Source organism: Maniola hyperantus, chromosome 4 (assembly GCF_902806685.2).
Source record: "Maniola hyperantus chromosome 4, iAphHyp1.2, whole genome shotgun sequence".
Classification (NCBI taxonomy): Eukaryota; Metazoa; Arthropoda; class Insecta; order Lepidoptera; family Nymphalidae; genus Maniola; species Maniola hyperantus.
Window position 1 is genome coordinate 1947921 of NC_048539.1, and position 22128 is coordinate 1970048.

Genomic DNA, 22128 nt, shown 5'->3' on the forward strand with positions numbered 1-22128 from the left:
TCAAGGAACTGAACTAATTTTCACAGCAATTTTCAATTACACCGTTAACAAATGAATTAATCAATGTAGTGATTGGCCGAGACGTTGAAATATGAGATAGGCTTGAAATGGTCTGATAGAGGAAAGTAATCCCCTCTTGCTAATCTAATATAAGATTTATTTGATATCCTGCGTGAATCCTGGTTGATTAATGTAATGTGAGGTAATTAGCTAATACAGTTGTAAGAAGGCTCAGAGTCACTCAGCGGGCGATGAAGAGAGCTATGCTTGGAGTTTATCTACGTGATGAAATCAGAAATGAGATCTGTAGGAGAACTAGAGTAACCAACATAGCTCAACAGGTTGCGAAGCTGAATGGGCAGGGCACATAGTTCGTACAACTGATAGACGTTGGGGGTCCAAAGGTGCTGGAATGGCAACCTCGCACCGGAAAACGCAGCGTTGGAAGATCCCCCACTAGGTGGACAGACGACATCAGACGAGTCGCAGGGAGCCGCTGAATTCACGTGGCGCAAGACCGTGGCGTGTGTGACGTCCCTACAAGAGATCTATGTCCAGCAGTGGACGTCTATTGGTTGATGATGATGATGATAATGTTGTAAAATAAGAAGGTCAGCATGAAGTAAGGCTACGCTGTTCCGTGCTGACCTTGGAAGACAAGGGGAGGTTATTTTAGTCCGTGCGAGTCGGACACACCCGTCTTCAAAAATCCCGTAGGTACTCTTTGATTTTCGGGATAAAAGTACCCTATGTCTTTTCCCGGGATGCAAGCTATCTCGGTACCCAATTTTGTCAAAATCGGTTGAACGGATGGGCCGTGAAAGGCTAGCAGACAGACAGACAGACTTTCGCATTTATAATATTAGTACCTTAGGAGTGTATTTAGTAATTTACACAGATTTTTTGCTTAATATTTTTATGAAAAATCTACTAAGTAACTAGCTGTCCTATCCCTAGAATTTTTGTACAGTATACATAACATAGACCATAGTTTAACATGAATTTCTAACGAATTGAATAGGAAAATTCGTGAAAAACATTTTCTTCTATCCTCCATCTATGAAACTCTCCAAATCATTATAATCCCTGAAGAAAACATGACAGTAATATTTTTTCCTTCTTAACATTATCGGACTAAACTTAAGTCTTTCGCTTGAAACTGAAAACATATTATTTAGACAGTTCTTTTGTGCGAATAATATTAATGCCTCAACTTTTTCCAAACTCCGCTGATAAAAGCTTGAAGGTAAATCCACTTAAGTTTACCGCGCGTTGAGAAATTTTCGCTATCTAGCGTTTTCCTTGTGCTAAAAGTGATCGCATACTACTGCAAGTTCCGTAAGATGCAAGATTCGTGTTTGAAAATACGGTATTTTACACCAAGCGAAAAAAATCTAATAATGTATAAACAAAATAGTATTAGCATAATATGCCGTAATCTTGACAAGCAAGCTCATGCAGGGCGATCTTGGTGTGCGATCATCTTTAAGCCAGGGTCTGTTTATTATTCTTCCCATATTTCCCCAACTATTACATCTATCGTAAAAATGCTTTCTGACTTTTATTTAAAACTAGCTGACTCACCCGACTTCGGACGTGCATTTTTATATATGTAACAAACGTGAGTGTCTTATAAAAATACAGGAAGGTTTCGAAACCTTCCTGTATTTTTTTTATGAATGATAAAGAACATCACATTGAAATTTGAATTGCTAATTTTATACTACGGGTATTTTCAATCGCCGAAGAATAATTTGACTTTTAGCAATGATTATTGTACTGGACAGCCATTAAAACGTCATATAGGATTATATTCGTCAAGTAAGAGCTGATCAGCTCAAGAGCAGGTTAGATGTGCGTGCCCGGGATCTAACCCCGGACCCTTCAAATAGGAAGCCGAAGTCATCCACAAGGCTATTACTACTTTTTAGGGTTCCGTACCTCAAACGTAAGAAAAGGATCCCTGATATTTGTTGTTTGTCTGTCGTGTCTGTCAAGAAAACCTTTAGGATACTTCCCGTTGACCTACGATCAAGAAATCTGGCGGGTAGATAGGTCTTATAGAACAAGTAAAGAAAAAATCCGAAAACCGTAAAGTACATCACAAGAATAAAATCAAATGTTCATGAACAAATGGTGTTTTCAATTTTCAGAGTACGATAACTATACCAAGTGGGATATCATATGAAAGGGCTTTAGCTTTGCATTCTAAAACTGATTTTTATTTATTTTTATGCATAATAGTTTTTGATTTATCATGCAAAATGTCGAAAAAATACGACTGCAGGACGGGATCCCTCGGTATACTTTAATATTTACTTTAACTGTTTTTACTGTTAATACGGTAAATGATAAATTTTTTTTCTAAATCATAAAAGTACATAGGTACATCGCGTTTTTACTGCAAAAATAAAATCAAGGAATTGTTCAGGGTCTTAAAAAGTTTTTACGATACGCGCAGACCTCGCGGGGTGAATAAAAAGAATATTATTAGAATGGAAATTATAGGACACATAGGAGATTGGAGGAAGAGTGCTCAAATTGCTTCACATGTTACCACGTTTACGAGTATATGATACCATTTTGAGGGTTCCGTACCTCAAAAGGAAAAAGGAACCCTTATAGGATCACTTTGCTGTCTGTCTGTAAATAAACCTACTACAGGGTACTTCCTGTTGACCTAGAATCATGAAATTTGGAAGGTAGGTAGGTCTTAGTAGATATAAGGGGGAAAATCTGAAAACTGAAATGATGATGATGAATGAATTGAATTGAATGAAACAAAAAAAAATGTGTTCATGAACTAATAACTAGTATTTTGAATTATCAAAGTATGATAACTATATGAAATGGGGTATCATATGAAAGAACTTCACTTGTGTATTTTAAAACAGATTTTTAGTTATTTGTACGCATCATAGTTTTTGATTTATCGTGCAAAATGTCAATGATGATGCCAGTGTCTTTTGTCTGCGGGACATACTTCCTTTTTTTAAATCTCATGAGAGCTCTTTGATTTTTCAGAATAAAATGTCTATTTTCAGGATGCAAGATATCTCTGTACATACCTACTTGACATTGTCCACGTCGTGATGTACGTTTCTTGAATCCCGGAAAAAACCTCTCTCCCCCCCCCCTCTATTCCACCAACCCTGCGTGTAGAAACTTTATATCTAAAATTTTACCCAAGTCTGGTTTTATTTTAAAAATAATATAATTTACCTAATAGTTTTAACTTGGACGCGGACCTCAACTCCTGTTCAAAAAAAAACCAGATAGATAGGCACGTATCCTCCTATCCTCTACCCTAAGGTTGCCTGGAAGAGATCGCTATTCTAGCGATAGGCCGCCTATTCTATCTTTGTTATTATGTCTCTTGTTTTTGTTTTGGTGTACAATAAATCATATTTTACTTTACTTTACTTTACGTAATTAGGTACTAATAATTACCAAAAAATTAATTCACAAAAGTCATTTTATTTTTATCATATTTTACTTTATTCTGCTTCAAAAGCATCAATTTTCATTAACGTTTACGGGCCCAAACGTCAGCGTTACAAAGTAGCTAATTAAAATTAAATGCCGAAAATAATAATTAAGGAAATGTACAAACACGAGGCAGCCTGTCGGAACGAACGACATCCTAAATACGACCGCTTGTCACAATATTTCAAAAAAAAATACCCTATATAGGTAAAAAATTGGTCAAGTGCGAATTATACTTGCGCTTTGAATGTTCCGTAGTTGGAAAAAATTCTACAAAAAAAATAAAAACCGACTTCGATACACAAACACTAAAAATTGAAAAATAATTTAATTTATTACCGAATATATTATGTATACAAGAGTTAATATAGTTCCATAATAATACTCTTTAGTGCCGGTGCCAATTTTTTTTTTAAGCTTTAGGTGCGCGAGTCGTCTAGACTTCATATTTTTATGAGACTCCACAATGGCACCTCATTGGCACCGACCCCAAAAAATATTATTATCGAACTATATTAACTCTTGTATACATAATATATTCGGTAATAAATTAAATTATTTATCAATTTTTAGTGTTTGTGTATCGAAGTCGGTTTTTATTTTTTTTGTAAAAATTTTTTTATTTCACAATTTTTAGTGGCCCCATGGAATTATGATATGACTGGTTAAAAATCTACTGTTTACTAAGCTATTACACTGATCGCGAGCAATTTACTCTTATCCGTTGAGGAGTTCCAGTATCTATCTTCGAAGATGTTCATCAGATCTTAACCAAATTTAAATGGCACCAACTTTAAAGTATACCCTTTCAAACAAAAAAAGAATTTTCAAAATCGGTCCAGGCGTCTTCGAGTAATCGGGGAACATACATAAAAAAAAAAAAAAAGATTCCGACGAATTGAGAACCTCCTCCTTTTTTTGAAGTTGGTTAAAAATACATAATATAAAAGTTATTTGGTTTGATTAGTTTGGCCCCTTTGACTTTGAGATCGCAAAACTAAGTTTGCTTGTAAAGGTTTATAGCCAATTTTTAAAAAGGTGTTTTAATTAATGCAATTTTTTTATTTTTGCCGGAAATTTAACATAAACACTACACATCACTTAAAAATTGCTTCAAATTTTCATATGCAAACTTCGGCCGTGAAAAGGAAAGGGTATTTTTGATATTTTTCATTATAAATCATGGGATTTAAAATTAAATAAAAATCTATTTATATTCATAGGATAGCCCATTAAATCTAGTGACCACACTTTAACATTTCGACCATAGGGGGCCCATTTTGCAAATTCTTGTAAGTAATTGAAAATGTTTTTTAGATTCTTTCATTTGCAATAAAGTTGACCAAGCATTGCAAATTGATACCATCAGTAGAACTCTGTACATATAAACGCCTCAGTATTTTACTGTTAATCGAGTTGGCCATCCAAAAAAAAATTGAAAAATGCAAGGGAGCAACTGGGACGAGTTTCTTTCGATCGAGATGTCTGTAATGTAATATGACACGTGAACTGACGGAGTTATTCTTTTTGTACTATTTTTTTACGGAACCCTAAAAACAGCCTATGTAGGCAAAAAGGGACATTATAAAATATTTCATTCGCTTAAAACCGCTTAGCTGGCTTAAAATGGGGTCGAGGCAATAAAAGTGCGTTGAAACTAGGGCTGGCACAATGGTCGATAGCGTGAATTTATTAGCCAAATATATATCATCATACTAGCCATTGGCTGCAGTGCTTCTAGCACAAATTGTCGAATGTTGTATCGTAATTTTTTTCTTCCTTTATTTTGTTTGTTTTGGCAATATATTAGCTTTTTCCGCTGTCGAAGTGCCAAGTCTTATTTCGTTATTGTTTAAAACTTTTTCTGAAATAAATTATTACGTAACAGCTCCAGGGCAGATATTCTGTGATTAGGTAAAGAATTTCCGATGGTGATTTTTAAGGTTTCGAGGAGGTAAGGGTTCGAAGTTTTTGAGGTAAATTAAAGGAGGTGGTAAATTAAAACTACCTGACTATTCATAAACACTTGTAAAAAGTTTACATGAATAAAAAAACAATTCTAATTCTAAAAAAAAATTCTAATTCTAATTCTGAGGTACGGAACTCTAAAAAGAGCCAAATCAACTTTAAAATTACAATATTCTTAAATTAAAGCATAACAAAAATAAAAACAATTGTTTTTATTACTTGGAAGTACCTACCCAATTTAGTCTGACATCTCGGTTTTTAGAAGTTAAAAGCACTCGAATATTTTATTTGTCTAATTAGACTATTATGGCTGACAGCCCTAACGGTGCTAGTATTTCTTGACCCGATTCGCCGAGGGGTGTAACATTGCGGATTTCCCTGTTTGGCAAGCGGAAAGGTTTTTTCTTTGGATATTAACTAAGATCATCTCTGTTTTTTTATTTCTGTTTATTAACCAAGCTGCCAACTTGAATTCAAATGGAATGGTTTTTTTTTTTTTAACTAGCTTATTCCCGCAGCTTCTCCGCATAGACTACACAAATTTCAAAATTAGAACCTCGATAGCTCAACGGTTAAAAGGAGCGGACTGAAAACCTAAAGGTCGCTGGTTCAAACCCCACTCGTTGCACTATACATGTCGTACCTACTCCTAGCACAAGCTTTACGCTAGGGGAATATTAGATAGCATGATAAACTTGCCTAATATTCTTTTTAAAAAAACCGCTCTTTTACCCTCTTAGGGGTTGAATTTTCAAAAAATTCTTTCTTAGCGGATGCCTACGTCATAATAGCTATCTGCATGCCAATTAGCCTGCTCCGTCCAGTGGTTTGAGCTGTGCGTTGATAAATCGTCAGTCAGTTAGCCAGTCATTAAATAAATAAATAAATAAAGTCATTGAGTCAGTCAGTCAGTTAGTCACCTTTTTTTTATATATTTGGATTACATAGAGGGAAACACGTACCGGCGTAAGGGCGTAACACCTTAGGTTTTCGTTGGGCAAAAACAATTTCGTGCGAGTCACTGATGCGAAAATTGTCTCCGAATTGTTCCAAATTTCATTTCGGCCGTAATTAGTGGAGTGAGCTTGTGTTACTTTGCAATTACCTCGAATCCGCCAGAGGGCGCTCTTTCTTTGTTGAGGAAAAAATCGAGCCTACTTCACGTTTATCTAATTTATTAGTGTAATTAGTGTTATTTATAGGTTTGATTCTACACGAAAAGAAAACGGTGATAGCCTAGTGGTGGATATATCGGCCTTTTGTTCAAAGTAATAGCTGTGACATGAAAGCCTAGTGGTAGTGGTCAATCAAACCCCCCGACCTCTTTTCACGAGGTCGGGGGTTCGATCTCGGGCAAGCACCTTTTCTTTCAGAGTTTTAAGCAATTAAATATCAATGAACCAAAAGCTTTATTTGCTATAATCCGCTGAAACAAGTCGAATCTGTATTGTGAAACATGCAGCATGCGACATGCACCGCCCGCCCTCCCACTGCTAAACATGCAGGAAAAACCAGCCACTACGCAGTACCACACAAATCCCAAAATGCACTGTGTATTGGGATTTGTTTCAAATTCGCCTTTTTAGCGGATATATATATATATATATATATATATATATAATATAATATCTCAAAGGTGTCTGAAGTCAGCCAATCCGCACTTTTCCAGCGTGGTAGACTATGGCCAAACCCTTCTCATTCTGATAAAACACCCGTGCTCAGTAGTGAGCAGGCGAGAGGTTGATCATGATGAATTATTGTCGCAGTGCATAAAATTAAAACAACTATATATACTTCTATATATATATATATATATAATATATATATATATAATATTTAAATATATATATATAATATTATAAATATATATATATATATATATATATATATTTATTATATATATATATATATAGAAGTATATATAGTTGTTTTAATTTTATGCACTGCGACAATAATTCATCATGATCAACCTCTCGCCTGCTCACTACTGAGCACGGGTGTTTTATCAGAATTAGAAGGGTTTGGCCATAGTCTACCACGCTGGAAAAGTGCGGATTGGCTGACTTCAGACACCTTTGAGAACATTATGGAGAACTCTCAGGCATGCAGGTATCCTCACAATGCTTTCTTCACGTTAAAGTATGTGATATTTACTTAATTGTTGTATAGAAGCAGGCGTTACCCTATATATATATATATATATATAGGGTGACATGGTAAACAGTGAACCACTAAAATTTCAAACATTTATTTATTAATTAAAATAACTAAAACAACAAGAAATATGATGTAAAAATGCAATAAGTTTTACAGTAGGTAGGACAAAATTAAAACTCAAAAAACGAAATATACAAGTTTGTAAAATAGAAATTGCAGCAAACTGGTTGCGAAAGTTATTCAGTATTGACGTTATTAAAAACCAAGTTCTACCTTTTGAAATCGCTGGATAATTAGTTACTCGGAATATCTACTGCACAAATTCTTTTGTAATTTGTTTCAAATTATGTTTGGACTCCAATTCCTAAGGATAACAGTTGTGTAACTTTGTAATTAACTCAGATTTGCTTGAGATTTCCCTACGCTTAGCCGGGGCCGTAATACTGTGTTCATCTTAATTAAGTTTATTATTTTATCAAAATGACTAGCTGCGACTTCACTCGGGTGGATTTTTGAAAATCCGTGAGGGGGTCGAATTTCCAAAAATCCTGAAAGTACCTAATTCGTCATTTTTGCTCGAAAGCTCAAATACCAATTTTTGTAGATATAGCTTGATTTTCATAAAAACTGTCCACCCTTATTTGAACCCCTTGGGGATAGAATTTCTCAAAACCCTATTCTTCATTATTACCCAAAAGCGTAAATACTAATTTTCATAGATTATAACTTTAAAAATGACAGACTTTCTTACAATATTTTATCCCCAATTTAACCACGTTAGGAATTTCCGAAAAAAATTTCTTAGTGAGCGCCTACGTCATAAAAGAAGCCTGAAGAATTTCAAGTATCTAACCGTAGCGGCATAGACTTCATACATTTAATACTTAGTCAGTCGGTAAAAGTGTTTTTATATAACACTAGATGATGCCCGCGGCTTCTTCTGTGTGGATTGAGGTTTTTTAAAAATCCCATAGGAACTATGTGATTTTTCGGGATGAAAAGCATATGTCCTTCCTCGGGATGCCAGCTGTCCCTGTACCGAATTTCGTCAAAATCGGTTGAACGGATGGATCGTGAAAAGCTAGCAGACATACTGACAGACAGACCAATAGACAGACAGACACACTCTCGCATTTATAATATTAGTGTGGAAGTATGGATAATGATCAATTTTATTCCTTTGAAAAGAATACCTCAATACCTACATGATCAAATCAAAAATGAGGAGATCCGTAGAAAACCCATACATACTACGTAACTGACATAGCCCAAAGTAAAAATAATTTAATTTTATATTTAGGCACACCTACAGAAAATCTCAGAAATTTTTGAAGACTTCCATTCTAAACATTTTTGAATTATTATTTGGAGATCTACATATTTTCTTCTACAGAAATGATTCCAACATTAAAGTAATTGAAGGTCTTTTGCAATAAAGGAATTCAATTATAGCCACCCCACTTTCTTTTGTCCTTCCAATTATCTTCTAAAACATGATTCGCATTCTAATACTATTTCGTAAACCTAATTTTCCGAAAACCGAAAAAAATTGTCCTCCTATACTATAAGCAGGAATTATTATATAGATAGTTGTTAATACTATCTCTTTGCTTCGTATCTCTCACTGCTGAGGGTCGTGACCCTTTTCCATTATTCATACAGTAACCAGAACGTTAGCAAAAACTACCACAATACCAATAATAAATAACCTGCAATGTATAGCGTGCAAAACTCAGGTCAATGCCCTACCTAAAACGCGGTGCACATTTGATTTTTCCTTTTATAGGTGACTATATGGAAATTTTACAAAGTTATCGAAATATAACTCCTAACAATTATCCTCCAATTAACACAACGTCTTACAACTCTGTATAGTAATTACCTACCAAAAACTTTTCTTTACCAAAATTGAATTTCTACTAGAGTAAGCACTGAATAATTTCAATAGATTTTCGCGCATTCCCAAGACTTTAGTCATGGCAGAGAAAACCTATTCATGATCAACCCATCGCCGGCTTCACTACTGAGCACGGGTCTCCTCTCAGAGTGGGAAAGGTTTGACTATAGTCCACCACGCTGGCCAAGCGCGGATTAGCAGACCTCACATACCTTTGAGAACATTAAGAAGAACTCTCAGGGTTTCAGGTTTCTTCACGATGTTTTTGGTAAAGCGAGTGATATTTAATTCCTTAAAACGCACATAACTCTGAAAAGTTAGAGGGGCGTCCCCGGAATCGTACCCCCTGACCTCCTGAATAGGAGGCGGACGTTCTAACCACTAGGCTACAACGGCGTTTTAAAACCCTATCATTCTTTTAAAACTGTTGGTATATAAAGGTTCCTTTTATATACTATCTAAATATATAAAAAGTAAAAGGTGATTGACTGACTGACTGATCTATCAACGCACAGCTCAAACTACTGGACAGATCGGGCTGAAATTTGGCATGCAGATAGATATTATGACGTAGGCATCCGCTAAGAAAGGACTTTTGAAAATTCAACCCCTAAAGGGGTGAAATAGGGGATTGAAATTTGTGTAGTCCACGCGGACGAAGTCGCGAGCATAAGCTAGTAATAATATATTACGAAGGTGGCCACCATTTTATTACACTCCGACCTCAAGTTTACAAAATAAACATTTGTTACAATATAAGCCTAGCTTAAGTTAGATCTAAGCCCGCCCACAGCCTTAAGTTGTACGAAGACAGAAACATCCAGCCGTGGGCGATTTATTTATAGGTTATGACTGCGACCTCCCTGCCTACTGATTTGGTAATTCAGTGTCTCACCCTGGACATTTATTTTTAATCGATTGAAGGTTTTCTATGAAACTTTATTTTATTATTACTCAATAAAGCAGCAATGTAGAACCAACTAATTTCAAATGAGCTCGGTGGCTATGTTTAGTGTTAGACACCGAGTTAATGAGTCACCCCGCTGGGCAGTGTTCACACTATGTGGACACTGTCTTATAAGTGGGAGATCCCGGGTTTGATTTCTGGCAGGGACAATTTGCAATTTGAGATATCACACTTTCTAAATTGTGACTAATTCCGAACCAGTGGTAGATGCATCCGACTATTCGTAAGCACTTGTAAAAGTTTATACGAATAAAAAAGATTTTAATTTTCATTTTCATTTTCATTCAAAAATCCAGTAGAAACTGTTTGATTTTCCGGGATAAAAACTAGCCTATGTCACTTTCTAGGGTTTTAACAACACCCATGCAAAAATATGTGTAAAATCTGCCCATCCGCAATTGGCCTGCGTGGTAGACTATGACCAAACGCTTCATTCTGGGATATCCCGTGCTCATTAGTAAACTAGTAATGGGTTGATGATGATGATGATGATATGTTAGTTGAGCAACACTTACTAACTTGTTAGCCATTTTTGATTGTGTTGACAGCTTAGTAAATCGCTAGTCATTCATTTCACTTGTGTTCAGGTTAGATTTTAATACTTTTTAATCAAAGGAAACGAATGAAAAACTTATTTAACAAAAGCTAAGCAACGTAGAACGTCCATCAAAAGTTTACGAACTAAAATGGGTGTACAACAAAATTACTGTTCAGCAAAACACGAACAAACTAAAACAAGGATCACCCAGAATCCCGAACATACACACAAAACAAAAGCAAAAGACTCTGGAACTGTGTAAAAAATATTCATCAAAAAGTTTCACCGTGTATTGCTCGGAGACAAAGTTTGTTGTTTGGTAAGGCTGGCTACAATATCCCGAGCGATCTATAGCCTTTATTATATTTTTATAGTTTGCACCAAATGGTTAATAGGTTGCAAGAACTACTCCTGTAAATCTAGAACTGTGAAAAAATATTCATCAACACCAAAAAGCTTTTGGTGGTACCTATTGCTTAGAAACAAGTTGTCACAATTAAGCTACGAATCGATTGCTCAAAAGAACATCATTCACGTCATTACACGTAAATTGCGGGTAACATTTCATTCATTAAATACCGATCTACATTTTACTCACACCTGCAATCAAGCATCGATTTCTAGCTTAGTTTAGATCATAAGAGGAATGTGCAACATCCACACAAACTTTAATGAGTTTTTGGATGTAAAGCGGATAGATGTACATTTATTATTTTGGTCGAAATAAAGAAAAAAAAAAGCAACCTCCACACGTTAGGCAATTTTCCAGACACGCAAAACAAGCGAGTGATTGCACAATGCACTTGCCTATAATATTAAATACAGACGTATTTATGATAGAGAAGGTACATCATGCATCAGCTTTCCTATTGGCTGCTTTACGCCAGAGCAAAACAGCGCGACATTGAATGCTGTGTAACGCAAAATTGGTTTTCCATTTATAGTACCACATTAAGGCATGTTGTTGCTTAATCATAAACAGCCTTAATTAAGTCAGCCAGATCTTGATAAATTTTGTAAAAATTTGTGCCTAGTCAAATTGGTTTTTATATCACTACAGGTAACACGACCCCAATTTATTTAAGTTTCTCAGGCAACTAAAGTTAGTGTGCAGTCAGCTTAAGATAGATAAAGTGGAGGATGAAACTAGCTAGACGAAGCATATTTTATAGGATAAAAAACATTATAAAAACCATCTGTACTGGCACAATATGGTTATTATGGCCCGAAGAAGACTTTTAATCAGGGTAAGAAAATACGAAAGTTTTGAGACTTGCCTTTACATAATATTATTAAAGTTTGGAATAACTATTAAAAGTAGGTTTGCTTTTGTACAGAGTCTAAACGTAAAAATTTGTTAGTAAGTCAGGAGGGAATTTAAATTAGTCTTGACATTTCTTTATAAGAATAAAAAATAACATTCTGGATTATAATTAAACAAAAAATAGCTCGGATAAAATGATATTTAATAGTTTTATTGTTTCAGTAAATTGTAAGGTTGTTTTTAAAAAATGATTTGAATTGTCAGAAATGGTATAAAATTATCAATAATTTATCTAATGAAGGTAGTTTAATAAAATCGAAAATTAGGTTGTCTCTAATGCCTAAGACATTATGTTATACACTCGAGATACACTCGTTAAGACCCTGCAACTAATAAGCGCTCTAAAAAACTAGGTTATACCTATCTCTAAAATTCAACCGAAATAAAAACAATTCTATACCACTATCGTCAGTTTTAGTTATCACCCAATTATTGGAAATGCATAAATCACACAATTTATTATTTTGTTTTTGCACTGCATGCGAAAAAGCTGTCCATAAATTGTATGATTAATTTGAATAGGGATTTAATATTTGAACGATATCTAAAATAACATTTGCGTTTCTGTTATCAATAATCCCGTACCCGTAATAATTGTTCCTGTATAACAATGGTTTTTAATATAATTGATTTCTATTCATTATAATATTATCACGTTGCTCGTATATAGGAGAAAGTGTGTTTGTTTGTTGATTTATTGGGTTATTGGTTTGTTAGTTTGTCATTCTATCACACAGCAATGGCGCAATGGATCAACGTGATTTTTTGCATGGGTATAGTTAAAGTCAAAGTCAAAGTCAAGTCAAAGTCAACAAAAACTATATGAATTGTATGCGGAGCGACAATATGATACTGGTGACGAATTCAAGCAGTACGTTCAACTGTTTTCCAAAAAGTTTAAGAGAGATTGCATTGCAGCCAAGTCAAAATATATCCAGGCAAAAATTAAAAACAGCTCCAATGTAGTAAAAACTACCTGGAAAATAGTTAACGAAGAAACAGGAAGAGTGACACATAAAACTTGTAATTTTGAACTAAAATATCATGACAAGTTGATTACGTCAGACCCCGAGGTTGCAACCGTTTTCGAGACCTTCTTTACAGATATTCCTGTTTCTACTACAAAATCATTGAACTCTTCAGCAGCCGCCGCTCTCTCACTATTGGAGGATAACGTGCCTGAATGTAATAAAATGTTTGAATTCAGTCACGTTAGTTGCTCTGACGTTATCAAAGCTTTTAAATTAATTAATAATAAGAAAACAAATGATCTGTGGGGCATTTCCGTTAACGTTGTGAAATCATTAATTGATATTGTTGCACCCGAGTTAGCATTAATATTCAATAATTGTGTTGACTGTGGTGAGTTTCCAGACTTAATGAAACATAGTAAAATAATTCCATTATTTAAATCAGGTAGTACTAGTGACCCCACTAACTTCAGACCGATATCTGTACTACCCACTTTTAGTAAAATCTTTGAAAAAATAATTTTAACTCAACTGCTTAATTTTTTCAACATTAATGATTTATTTCACACCAAACAGTTTGGTTTTACACGGGGTCGCTCAACAACCGATGCTGGTGTTGAGTTAATACTAAATATATTTGAAGCCTGGGAGGAATCACGTGATGCGCTTGGCGTTTTATGTGATTTATCCAAGGCTTTCGACTGCGTTGATCATGAAACATTGGTCGCGAAATTGCACCATTATGGAATTAGGGGTGCAGCATTGGAATTGATGAGTTCTTACCTAAATGATAGAATACAAAGGGTAGACGTGAATGGAAAGCGATCTCCCGGATCCGTTGTAAAAATGGGGGTGCCACAAGGTTCCATCTTAGGACCTTTTCTGTTCCTTATTTACATCAATGACCTTCCTTACCTCGCTAAGGACAATTACGGGATAGTCTTGTTTGCTGATGATACATCACTTTTATTTAAAATCAATCGATACTTAACAACTTTTGATGAAGTAAACAATTCTCTCACCAAGTTAGTACAGTGGTTCGAAGCTAATAACCTGCTTCTCAACGGGAAAAAGACAAAGTGTATTAAATTCACTTTACCAAATGTTAAGCAGGTGAAAACCACTGTGCAACTTAATAATGAGGAATTAGATTTAGTGGATACCGCTATTTTTCTTGGAATAACGTTAGATGCAAAACTTCAATGGGGCTCTCATATAAATAACTTATCGAACAGACTTAGTTCTGCCGCATATGCGGTAAAAAAGATTCGCCAGTTGACAGACATAGAAACTGCGAGACTAGTATATTTTAGTTACTTTCACAGCATTATGTCATATGGTATATTATTATGGGGTAATGCTGCTGATATTAATTCTATTTTTGTGCTGCAGAAAAGGGCTGTTCGAGCCATATACAGTATGGGGCCACGAGAGTCGCTGAGAACTAAATTTAGGGAAGTTAAAATTATGACAGTGCATAATCAATATATTTTTGAAAATTTACTGTACGTACATAAAAACATAAATAAATTTAAAAAAAAAAGTGACTGTCATAATATAAATACTAGAAATAAAAATAAACTTGTAATTCCCGCCTCTAGGCTCAGTAAAGTTAGCAATTCATTTGCTCGTAATTCCATACGTTTCTATAATAAGCTTCCAGAAGACATATTGGAGATGTCTCTCAACAAGTTCAAAGTTTTCATAAAACGTAAACTAATTGAAAAATCCTATTACAATGTAAAGGATTATTTAAATGATAAGCAAGCTTGGGAATGAGTTGCTTAACGACTTTGTGATAGTTCTAATAAGTTTCAATAAATTTGTAAAGTGGTGATAATAAAAAGAATACCCGGCTGAGTTTGTTGTGGGCTCTTCTCAGACCTGGGCGCGTTTGGAACCCTCGTAGCTTTAGTTTTAAGTTTGCGTTATAATTATCACCACTATATTATCTTACAAATCTAACACTATACCAGACAATCAATAAGAGTAATTTATTACCTATTTTGAATAAATCATTTGACTTTGACTTTGAAGTCAAATGATTTATTCAAAATAGGTAATAAATTACTCTTATTGATTGTCTGGTATAGTGTTAGATTTGTAAGATAATATAGTGGTGATAATTATAACGCAAACTTAAAACTAAAGCTACGAAAAACCTGGAGAGTGATATATGTGGTCACGAAACCAAGTGAGCCCAGCTTTCTGCTAGTCGTGTGGTTTCTTATACCTTTCCAAGTGATATCATAGGCGTTAGCGCCAACGATGCCCAAGATCTAACTCTGACATATTAAACTGTGTGAAAGATGAGATTTAAATCGAAGTCAGCTTGCGACGGATGATTGGAAATCAATTATGGCCGCCGCCGTATTTCCGCAGGCGATGGATCTTATTCAAACGTCAATTTAAATCCCATTTATATTGAGACAGCTCTGGATGATTTGTCTTTGGTAATTACTCATGACAAATTGCGTATGGCTCTTTATCTACATCTATAATGCATAAAGGAAAGGCTCAAAATGGCTAGAACCCAGAGCCGTAAAATTAGTTTAAAAAACCGGCCAAGTACGAGTCAGACTCGCGCACTGAGGGTTCCGTATTACAATCTTATTTTATCGACATTTTGCATGATAAATCAAAAACTATTATATCTAAAAATGAATAAAAATCTGTTTAGAATGTACAAGTGAAGCCCTTTCATATGATACCCCGCTTGATATTTGAATAATAAAATTGAAAATACTAATTATTAGTTTATGACCACAACTTATTTTTTTTTGTGTGATGTGACCACAAATTCACGGTTTTCAGATTTTTCACCTTATGTCTGCTATAAGACCTACTTACCTGCCAAATTTCATGATTCTAAGTCAACGGGAAGTACCTACCCTGTAGGTTTCTTGACAGACCGACAGACAGACAACAAAGTGATTTTATAAGGGTTCCGTTTTTCCTTTTGAGGTACGGAACCCAAAACAAAGCTACCGAGCCTTACGGTATAAAGTCATCAAAAGTATATAAAAGTATGAAGATATTCAGAATGTGTCTCACTCAAGCAAAATACGCGGAAGTTCAGTATATTATTGAGACGTTACTCAAACAAAGTGACATTCTTGAAGAATCGATGCGAACGTTTATTTAACGACGAGGAAAATCAGAACACACTCCCAGAATCTTGACCTAGGGATGATCGAATTGAACGAGCAGCTATCGATTGTTTTAGCATCGATTTCAAGTTCTCAACATATTGATAGGAATCATATTATCTCGGTTCAACTCGGTTGCGCAGCGTTCAGGAAGCTTCGAGATGTCTTCTTGCCCGAAACTCCTCAGTGCTTGACCAAAGTCTTCGAACAGTGCGTATTGCCAGTGATGACATATCATACATACGTGGCGTATGGGCCTCATAAGAAAGCTCAGACTCACTCAGCGGGCGATGGAGAGAGATGTGCGGAGTTTCTCTACGTTATCAAATCAGAAATAAGGAGATTTGTAGGAGAACTAGAGTAACCGACATAGCTCAACGGGTTGCGAAGCTGAAGTGGCAATGGGCAGGGTACATAGTTCGTACAAACGATAGACGTTGGGGTCCCAAGGTGCTGGTATGGCGACCTCGCACCGGAAGACGCAGCATTGGAAGACCCCCCACTAGGTGGACAACAGACGGAAACGTTTAAGTGCGGAAACCAGCCCAGGGTGAAGAAAGAAAGAAAGTGGCAATGGGCAGGGCACATAGTTCAATTCAACATCGATTTCCAATATATCGATATTCGATCCCATCCCTACCCGCGACCCGAAACTTCTGAAATATGACAAATAGCTCATTCGATATTCCTCGCGGGCTTCCTCGATAAATCAATAAAACCCATTACTTTGAAGCCACGTTGATGAGGATTTAAAGGGATCAAATCAAACGCATTTGAGACGAATTTCCGATGTGGATATTTTTTGTCTATACAACTGTATGGGGGAAATTGAGACAAGCAAATGAGATCACTTGATATTATGTCATCATCATCATCATCATCATCAACCGCCACTGGTGGACATAATTATTACTGTCGAAGAATTTAAAATAAAAATTATCTATCAACTAGCTTATGCTTGCGACTTCATCCGCGTGGACTACATAAATTTCAACCTCCTATTTTACTATCTTAGGGGTTGAATTTTCAAATCTTACCGGATGCCTTCGTTATAACAGCTGCATGCCGAATTTCAGCGCGATCCGTCCAGTAGTTTCAGCTGTGCGTTGATAGATCAGTCAGTTAGTCAGTCAGTCACCATTTCCTTTTATATATATAGATGATTAAATCTGTTCGCCTGTATGAAGTGTTGGGGGTGTGGTTGTATTTTTGGTGCGTCACAAAAAAGAAAACAAAGCAGATGATGCTTTTGAAGAATGAATGTACCTATAAGTCCCGCAAATTGCTAATGCGCATGGCTACCATTTTTGTGACGTCAGCACTAAACTGAAGTTTGGAGCTGATGGTATATTTTTACTTAAATATATCATCATTTTGATGTTATTGAGACATGGTTCCAGCACAACAGCAATTTGCGGGACTTATATTACTTATATTAAAATTTCCAACGTAAGAGTACAAAAAGAGGATTTCAATATCATAAAAATATCATAGCTGTGCAATTAAAAATGAATCTCATTTTGATTCCCTCCTCGTGTACGAATACATGTACGAAACAAAGGGGCTAAGTATTTAAAACGGGTAAAGGATAAATCCTTTTTGTTGTTTTCTGTTATGCTGAACAATTAATATTATGCGGCTTTTCTTTAGAGAAAGTTTATATATAAATTTATTTATTTATTTATTCACATACAAGTTAGCCCTTGACTGCAATCTCACCTGGTGGTAAGTGATGATGCAGTCTAAGATGATAGCGGGCTAACCTGAAAGGGGTATGGCAGTTTTTAGTAAACCCATACCCCTTTGGTTTCTACACGGCATCGTACCGGAACGCTAAATCGCTTGGCGGCACGGCTTTGCCGGTAGCGTGGTAACTAGCCACGGCCGAAGCCTCCCACCAGACCAGACCAAAAATTTAGAAATTATAAAATTCCAAACCCCTGCCAGGAATCGAACCCGGGACCTCCCACTAACAAGACCACAGCGCTCACCACTGCGCCAGGGAGGTCGTCGACATAAAAGGAAAGCCTATCAACGCACAGCTCAAACAACTTGGCGGATCAGGCTGAAATTTGGTATGCAGATAGCTATTATGACGTCTAAATCCACTAAGAAAGCATTTTTAAAAATTCAACCCTGAAGGAGTAAAATTTCCAGAAAAAGGTACTTATTATTATCATGATTATACAAACATAAACTTACTAGACATGAAGTCAGTATCAACAAGGTCGATAACCATAAAGAGATTCCGACGAATTGAAAACCTCCTTTTTTGAATCGGTTAAGAAGACGACAGTATCACAATACGAACACTTTAGATAAATGAACAGAAATTTAATAGAATTGAACTGTGAACATTACGATTTCCAGAAAAAGGTACTCAATCATTTTTATCATAATTATACAAACATAAACATACTAGAAATGAAGTCAGTATCAACAAACACAAAACGAACACTTTAGATAAATTAACAGAAATTTAACAGATTTGAACTGTGAACATTACGATTTCCAGAAAAAGGTACTTACTCAATCATTTTTATCATAATTATACAAACATAAACTTACTAGAAATGAATTCAGTATCAACAAATTTGGTTGATAACCACAAAACGAACACTTTAGATGAATGAACAGAAATTTTACAGTTTTCAACTGTGAGCATCGCAATTTCCAGAAAAAGGTAAACATTTTTTTATCATAATAAATTTACAATAACGAGCGCGTAGCCCCGAACGGCGTATCCGGTTTTCAGAACCTCTCTCTTTAAAATTCCCTCGCTAAGTACAGTGTACAAAGCACGGGTGTAAATTCTAAAATTCTTTTATCATGTACCGGATCGTTATTTATTTTGTATTGCACTGTTTCACAATGGCGTGGGTCTATTATTAAAACATATTCGGCGAAGGTTAAATTACATTTATTAGATACTTATTTTGGGAGGCCGCCATCTTTTCATATTTCATATTCTAAGTAGCAATATAAGTGATAGCGATCATTCGTGTCCCAAAGTAAAAAAAGTAGAAAGAAAATCATACATGAGTGTATTATGGCTCCTTCTACTCGTTCCTATAAGTTTTGTTGTCATGGTTATTGCTCAATATACTCGTAAGTTACGTTTTGTCATTGACTTATATATTACTTCGTATGGACAGAGCTGTTGAACAAACAAAATGCCACCGACTCAGTGGTGCTTTATCACCAATGCAACCTCAGTGACGTCTGGATTTCAAACAGGTCGTTCATTAGTATCTGAGGTGGCGCTGATTGATTTGGTTCCAAAACCGTGAAAAATTTTGTTCGCTTGGGCATATCTTGTCATTTATATCAATGCGTTTTGTTTTTGAACCAAATAGTTTCACTTTAAACTCAAATTAAGGTGTCCTGTCTGAATAAATTCAAAGTTAGTAATCCCTTATTAACTTTGAATTAATTTCGATTACTCCACTAACTTGTCAGACAACTTTTCGGATAGACTAAGCTTAAACTAAAAGTGGATTTCAGTTTATATTGAAACTTCAGACGTTTCAAAATAAACTCCCGACAGATTTAAATTGATTAAGGTCAAATCTAATTAGAACTATTCCCTTGTTTCAGGTGTAACGATGGATATTTTGAACAAATACATCAAAGAACAGATCAAAGTTTATAACAAGATGACTTATCTGATAATACAATGAAGATAACAACTGGAATAGCGATAGAATAAGGAAATGTGTCCGCAAAGGTGATATAAGAAGAAAATGGCCATCTACAAGCTGCCTTTACACATTTGCAACTCAATAAAGCAGTATTATTTGAATCGAGTGTCAAATTTAATAGGTAAACTAGTGAAGGTGGGACAAAGGGGCACAGTGAAAAGCAAATGCAAATTAGAGTCTCAGGAGAGGATTACATTAATAGTACTCTCAGTGTTACTTTTAAGTGTAAATTCAAGTGGAAACAGTTATAGTGGTGGTAGGAATTCTATGTTAAGGACCAGAATTATAGGTACTAGGTACGGCAAATTGCAAGGCGTCATACTTCCTATGGATCAACATAAGTATTTGAAACCAGTAGAGGCTTATTTAGGAGTGCCATATGCAACACCGCCTACGGGATCAAATAGGTAAACTCCTATTGTTGAAAATTAAATTGTATCTTTTATGGACTAAGAGCCAGCGCGTGCCAGACCTTCGTTATTTTATAAAAGCTAAAAGTTTATAGTATTATTACCAACATTGGGAGAAACGGTTTGGACGTTTGTTTGGAGCTGGGTGGCTTTGGGAGATAACAGGTAATAAAGGTGTTAAGTATCGTAGGTACTTCAAAGTACCTCACGTCATTGCATTGCCAGACATTTAGTGTCGTGGTAACCCCCTGCTAGACACCCTTAAACTTTTAAACTTTAAGGGTGTCTGATATGTACATGTATTATCTGACGTAAGATTTTTTTTACACCTTTAATACCTGTTATCTCCCAATGATCCTCACAAACATCCAAACAAACGTTCTTCCTTATGTTGGGGACAATATACGCTAAGAAACTTTCAGCTTTTATAAAATAACGAAGGTCTGGCACGCGCTGGCTCTCTCTTTATTATTCACCATAGTTACGCTTTTTTAAGGTTTCATACCAGAAGGGTGCTCCGCTGTCCGTTCGTCTATCCACCAGTATGTCTGTCTGTCTATCTGTCAGCAACTGCTGTTTCTCATAAAACGGAATAGATAGAGAGTTGAAATTTTCACAGAGTGTGTATTTCTTTTGCCGCTATAACAACAAATAATAAAAAAATTCAAAATGGCCACCATGCAAATTAAAAAAGGGCTATTTCGTGTACCCCTTCGTGTGCGAGCCCTCTTTTTAGTTTCTAATTTGTTTGCATTAGAATCCAAATTTACATAACTCAAAATAAAGACCGTAATCGTGAATTTAAATTATATCTTCTTCTATAATATAAAAAAGAATCACTAAATGTGTTGCAAATCTCGAGAATAGCTGAACCGATTTCGCTAATTTTTTAAAATAATATTCCTTGAAGTACCTACGAGGATGGTTCTTACGGAGAGAAAAATTTAAAAAAAATGAATCGACTGTTAGGCGGAACGAAGTTCGCCAGGGCAGCTAGTTATAATATAAAATGAATCACTAAATGTGTTGCTCATCGCAAATCTCGAGAACAGCTGAACCGATTTCGCTAATTCTTTTTTTATAATATTTCTTGAAGTGCGAGGATAGCTGTTCTTACGCAGAGAAAAATTTAAAAAATTTGAATCGACTGTTAGGCGGAACGAAGTTCGCCAGGGCAGCTAGTTTAGCATAAATAAGTAATATCCCATTGTTAAATTCCAATATTTTCGAAGGTTTGCCCCAACTCGGGCTCCAGCACCTTGGGACGACGTGAAAACGGTAGATCAAATGGGTCCAGTGTGTCCACAAAGGCTACCAGACATTTCCAACGAGACGACCACTCTAGAGAGAATGCCGAAGGGAAGACTGGAATACCTCAGACGATTATTGCCGAGGCTAAAAAATCAGAGTGAAGACTGTCTGTACATGAATATTTACACACCGGTTCAAGGTAAGAAATTATACCTAACTGTATAAGTCGATCGGGATCGAACCCCCGACCTCCGATTAGGAGGCGGACGTCATAACCACTAAGCTATCACAGATTAGATTTTATTTTAC

At 35.7% G+C, this 22128-nt stretch overlaps 2 protein-coding genes across 3 annotated transcripts in view; both read left to right on the plus strand.

Moving 5' to 3' along the window:
* LOC138402244 (uncharacterized) overlaps positions 1-22128 on the plus strand; it is a 175860-nt gene that overhangs the window by 79990 nt on the left and 73742 nt on the right. The window lies entirely within an intron of this gene.
* Positions 1-22128, plus strand: part of LOC117997118 (neuroligin-4, Y-linked-like) — a 103342-nt gene that overhangs the window by 39534 nt on the left and 41680 nt on the right. For both annotated transcript variants that reach the window (XR_011236651.1, XM_034985291.2), the window contains exons 2-3: positions 20055-20565; positions 21801-22018. Coding sequence is in view for 1 of the 2 variants with exons in the window: in XM_034985291.2 (XP_034841182.1) it covers positions 20201-20565; positions 21801-22018 (583 nt within the window). In the remaining variant the exon portion in view is untranslated. The remainder of the gene's footprint in view (positions 1-20054; positions 20566-21800; positions 22019-22128) is intronic.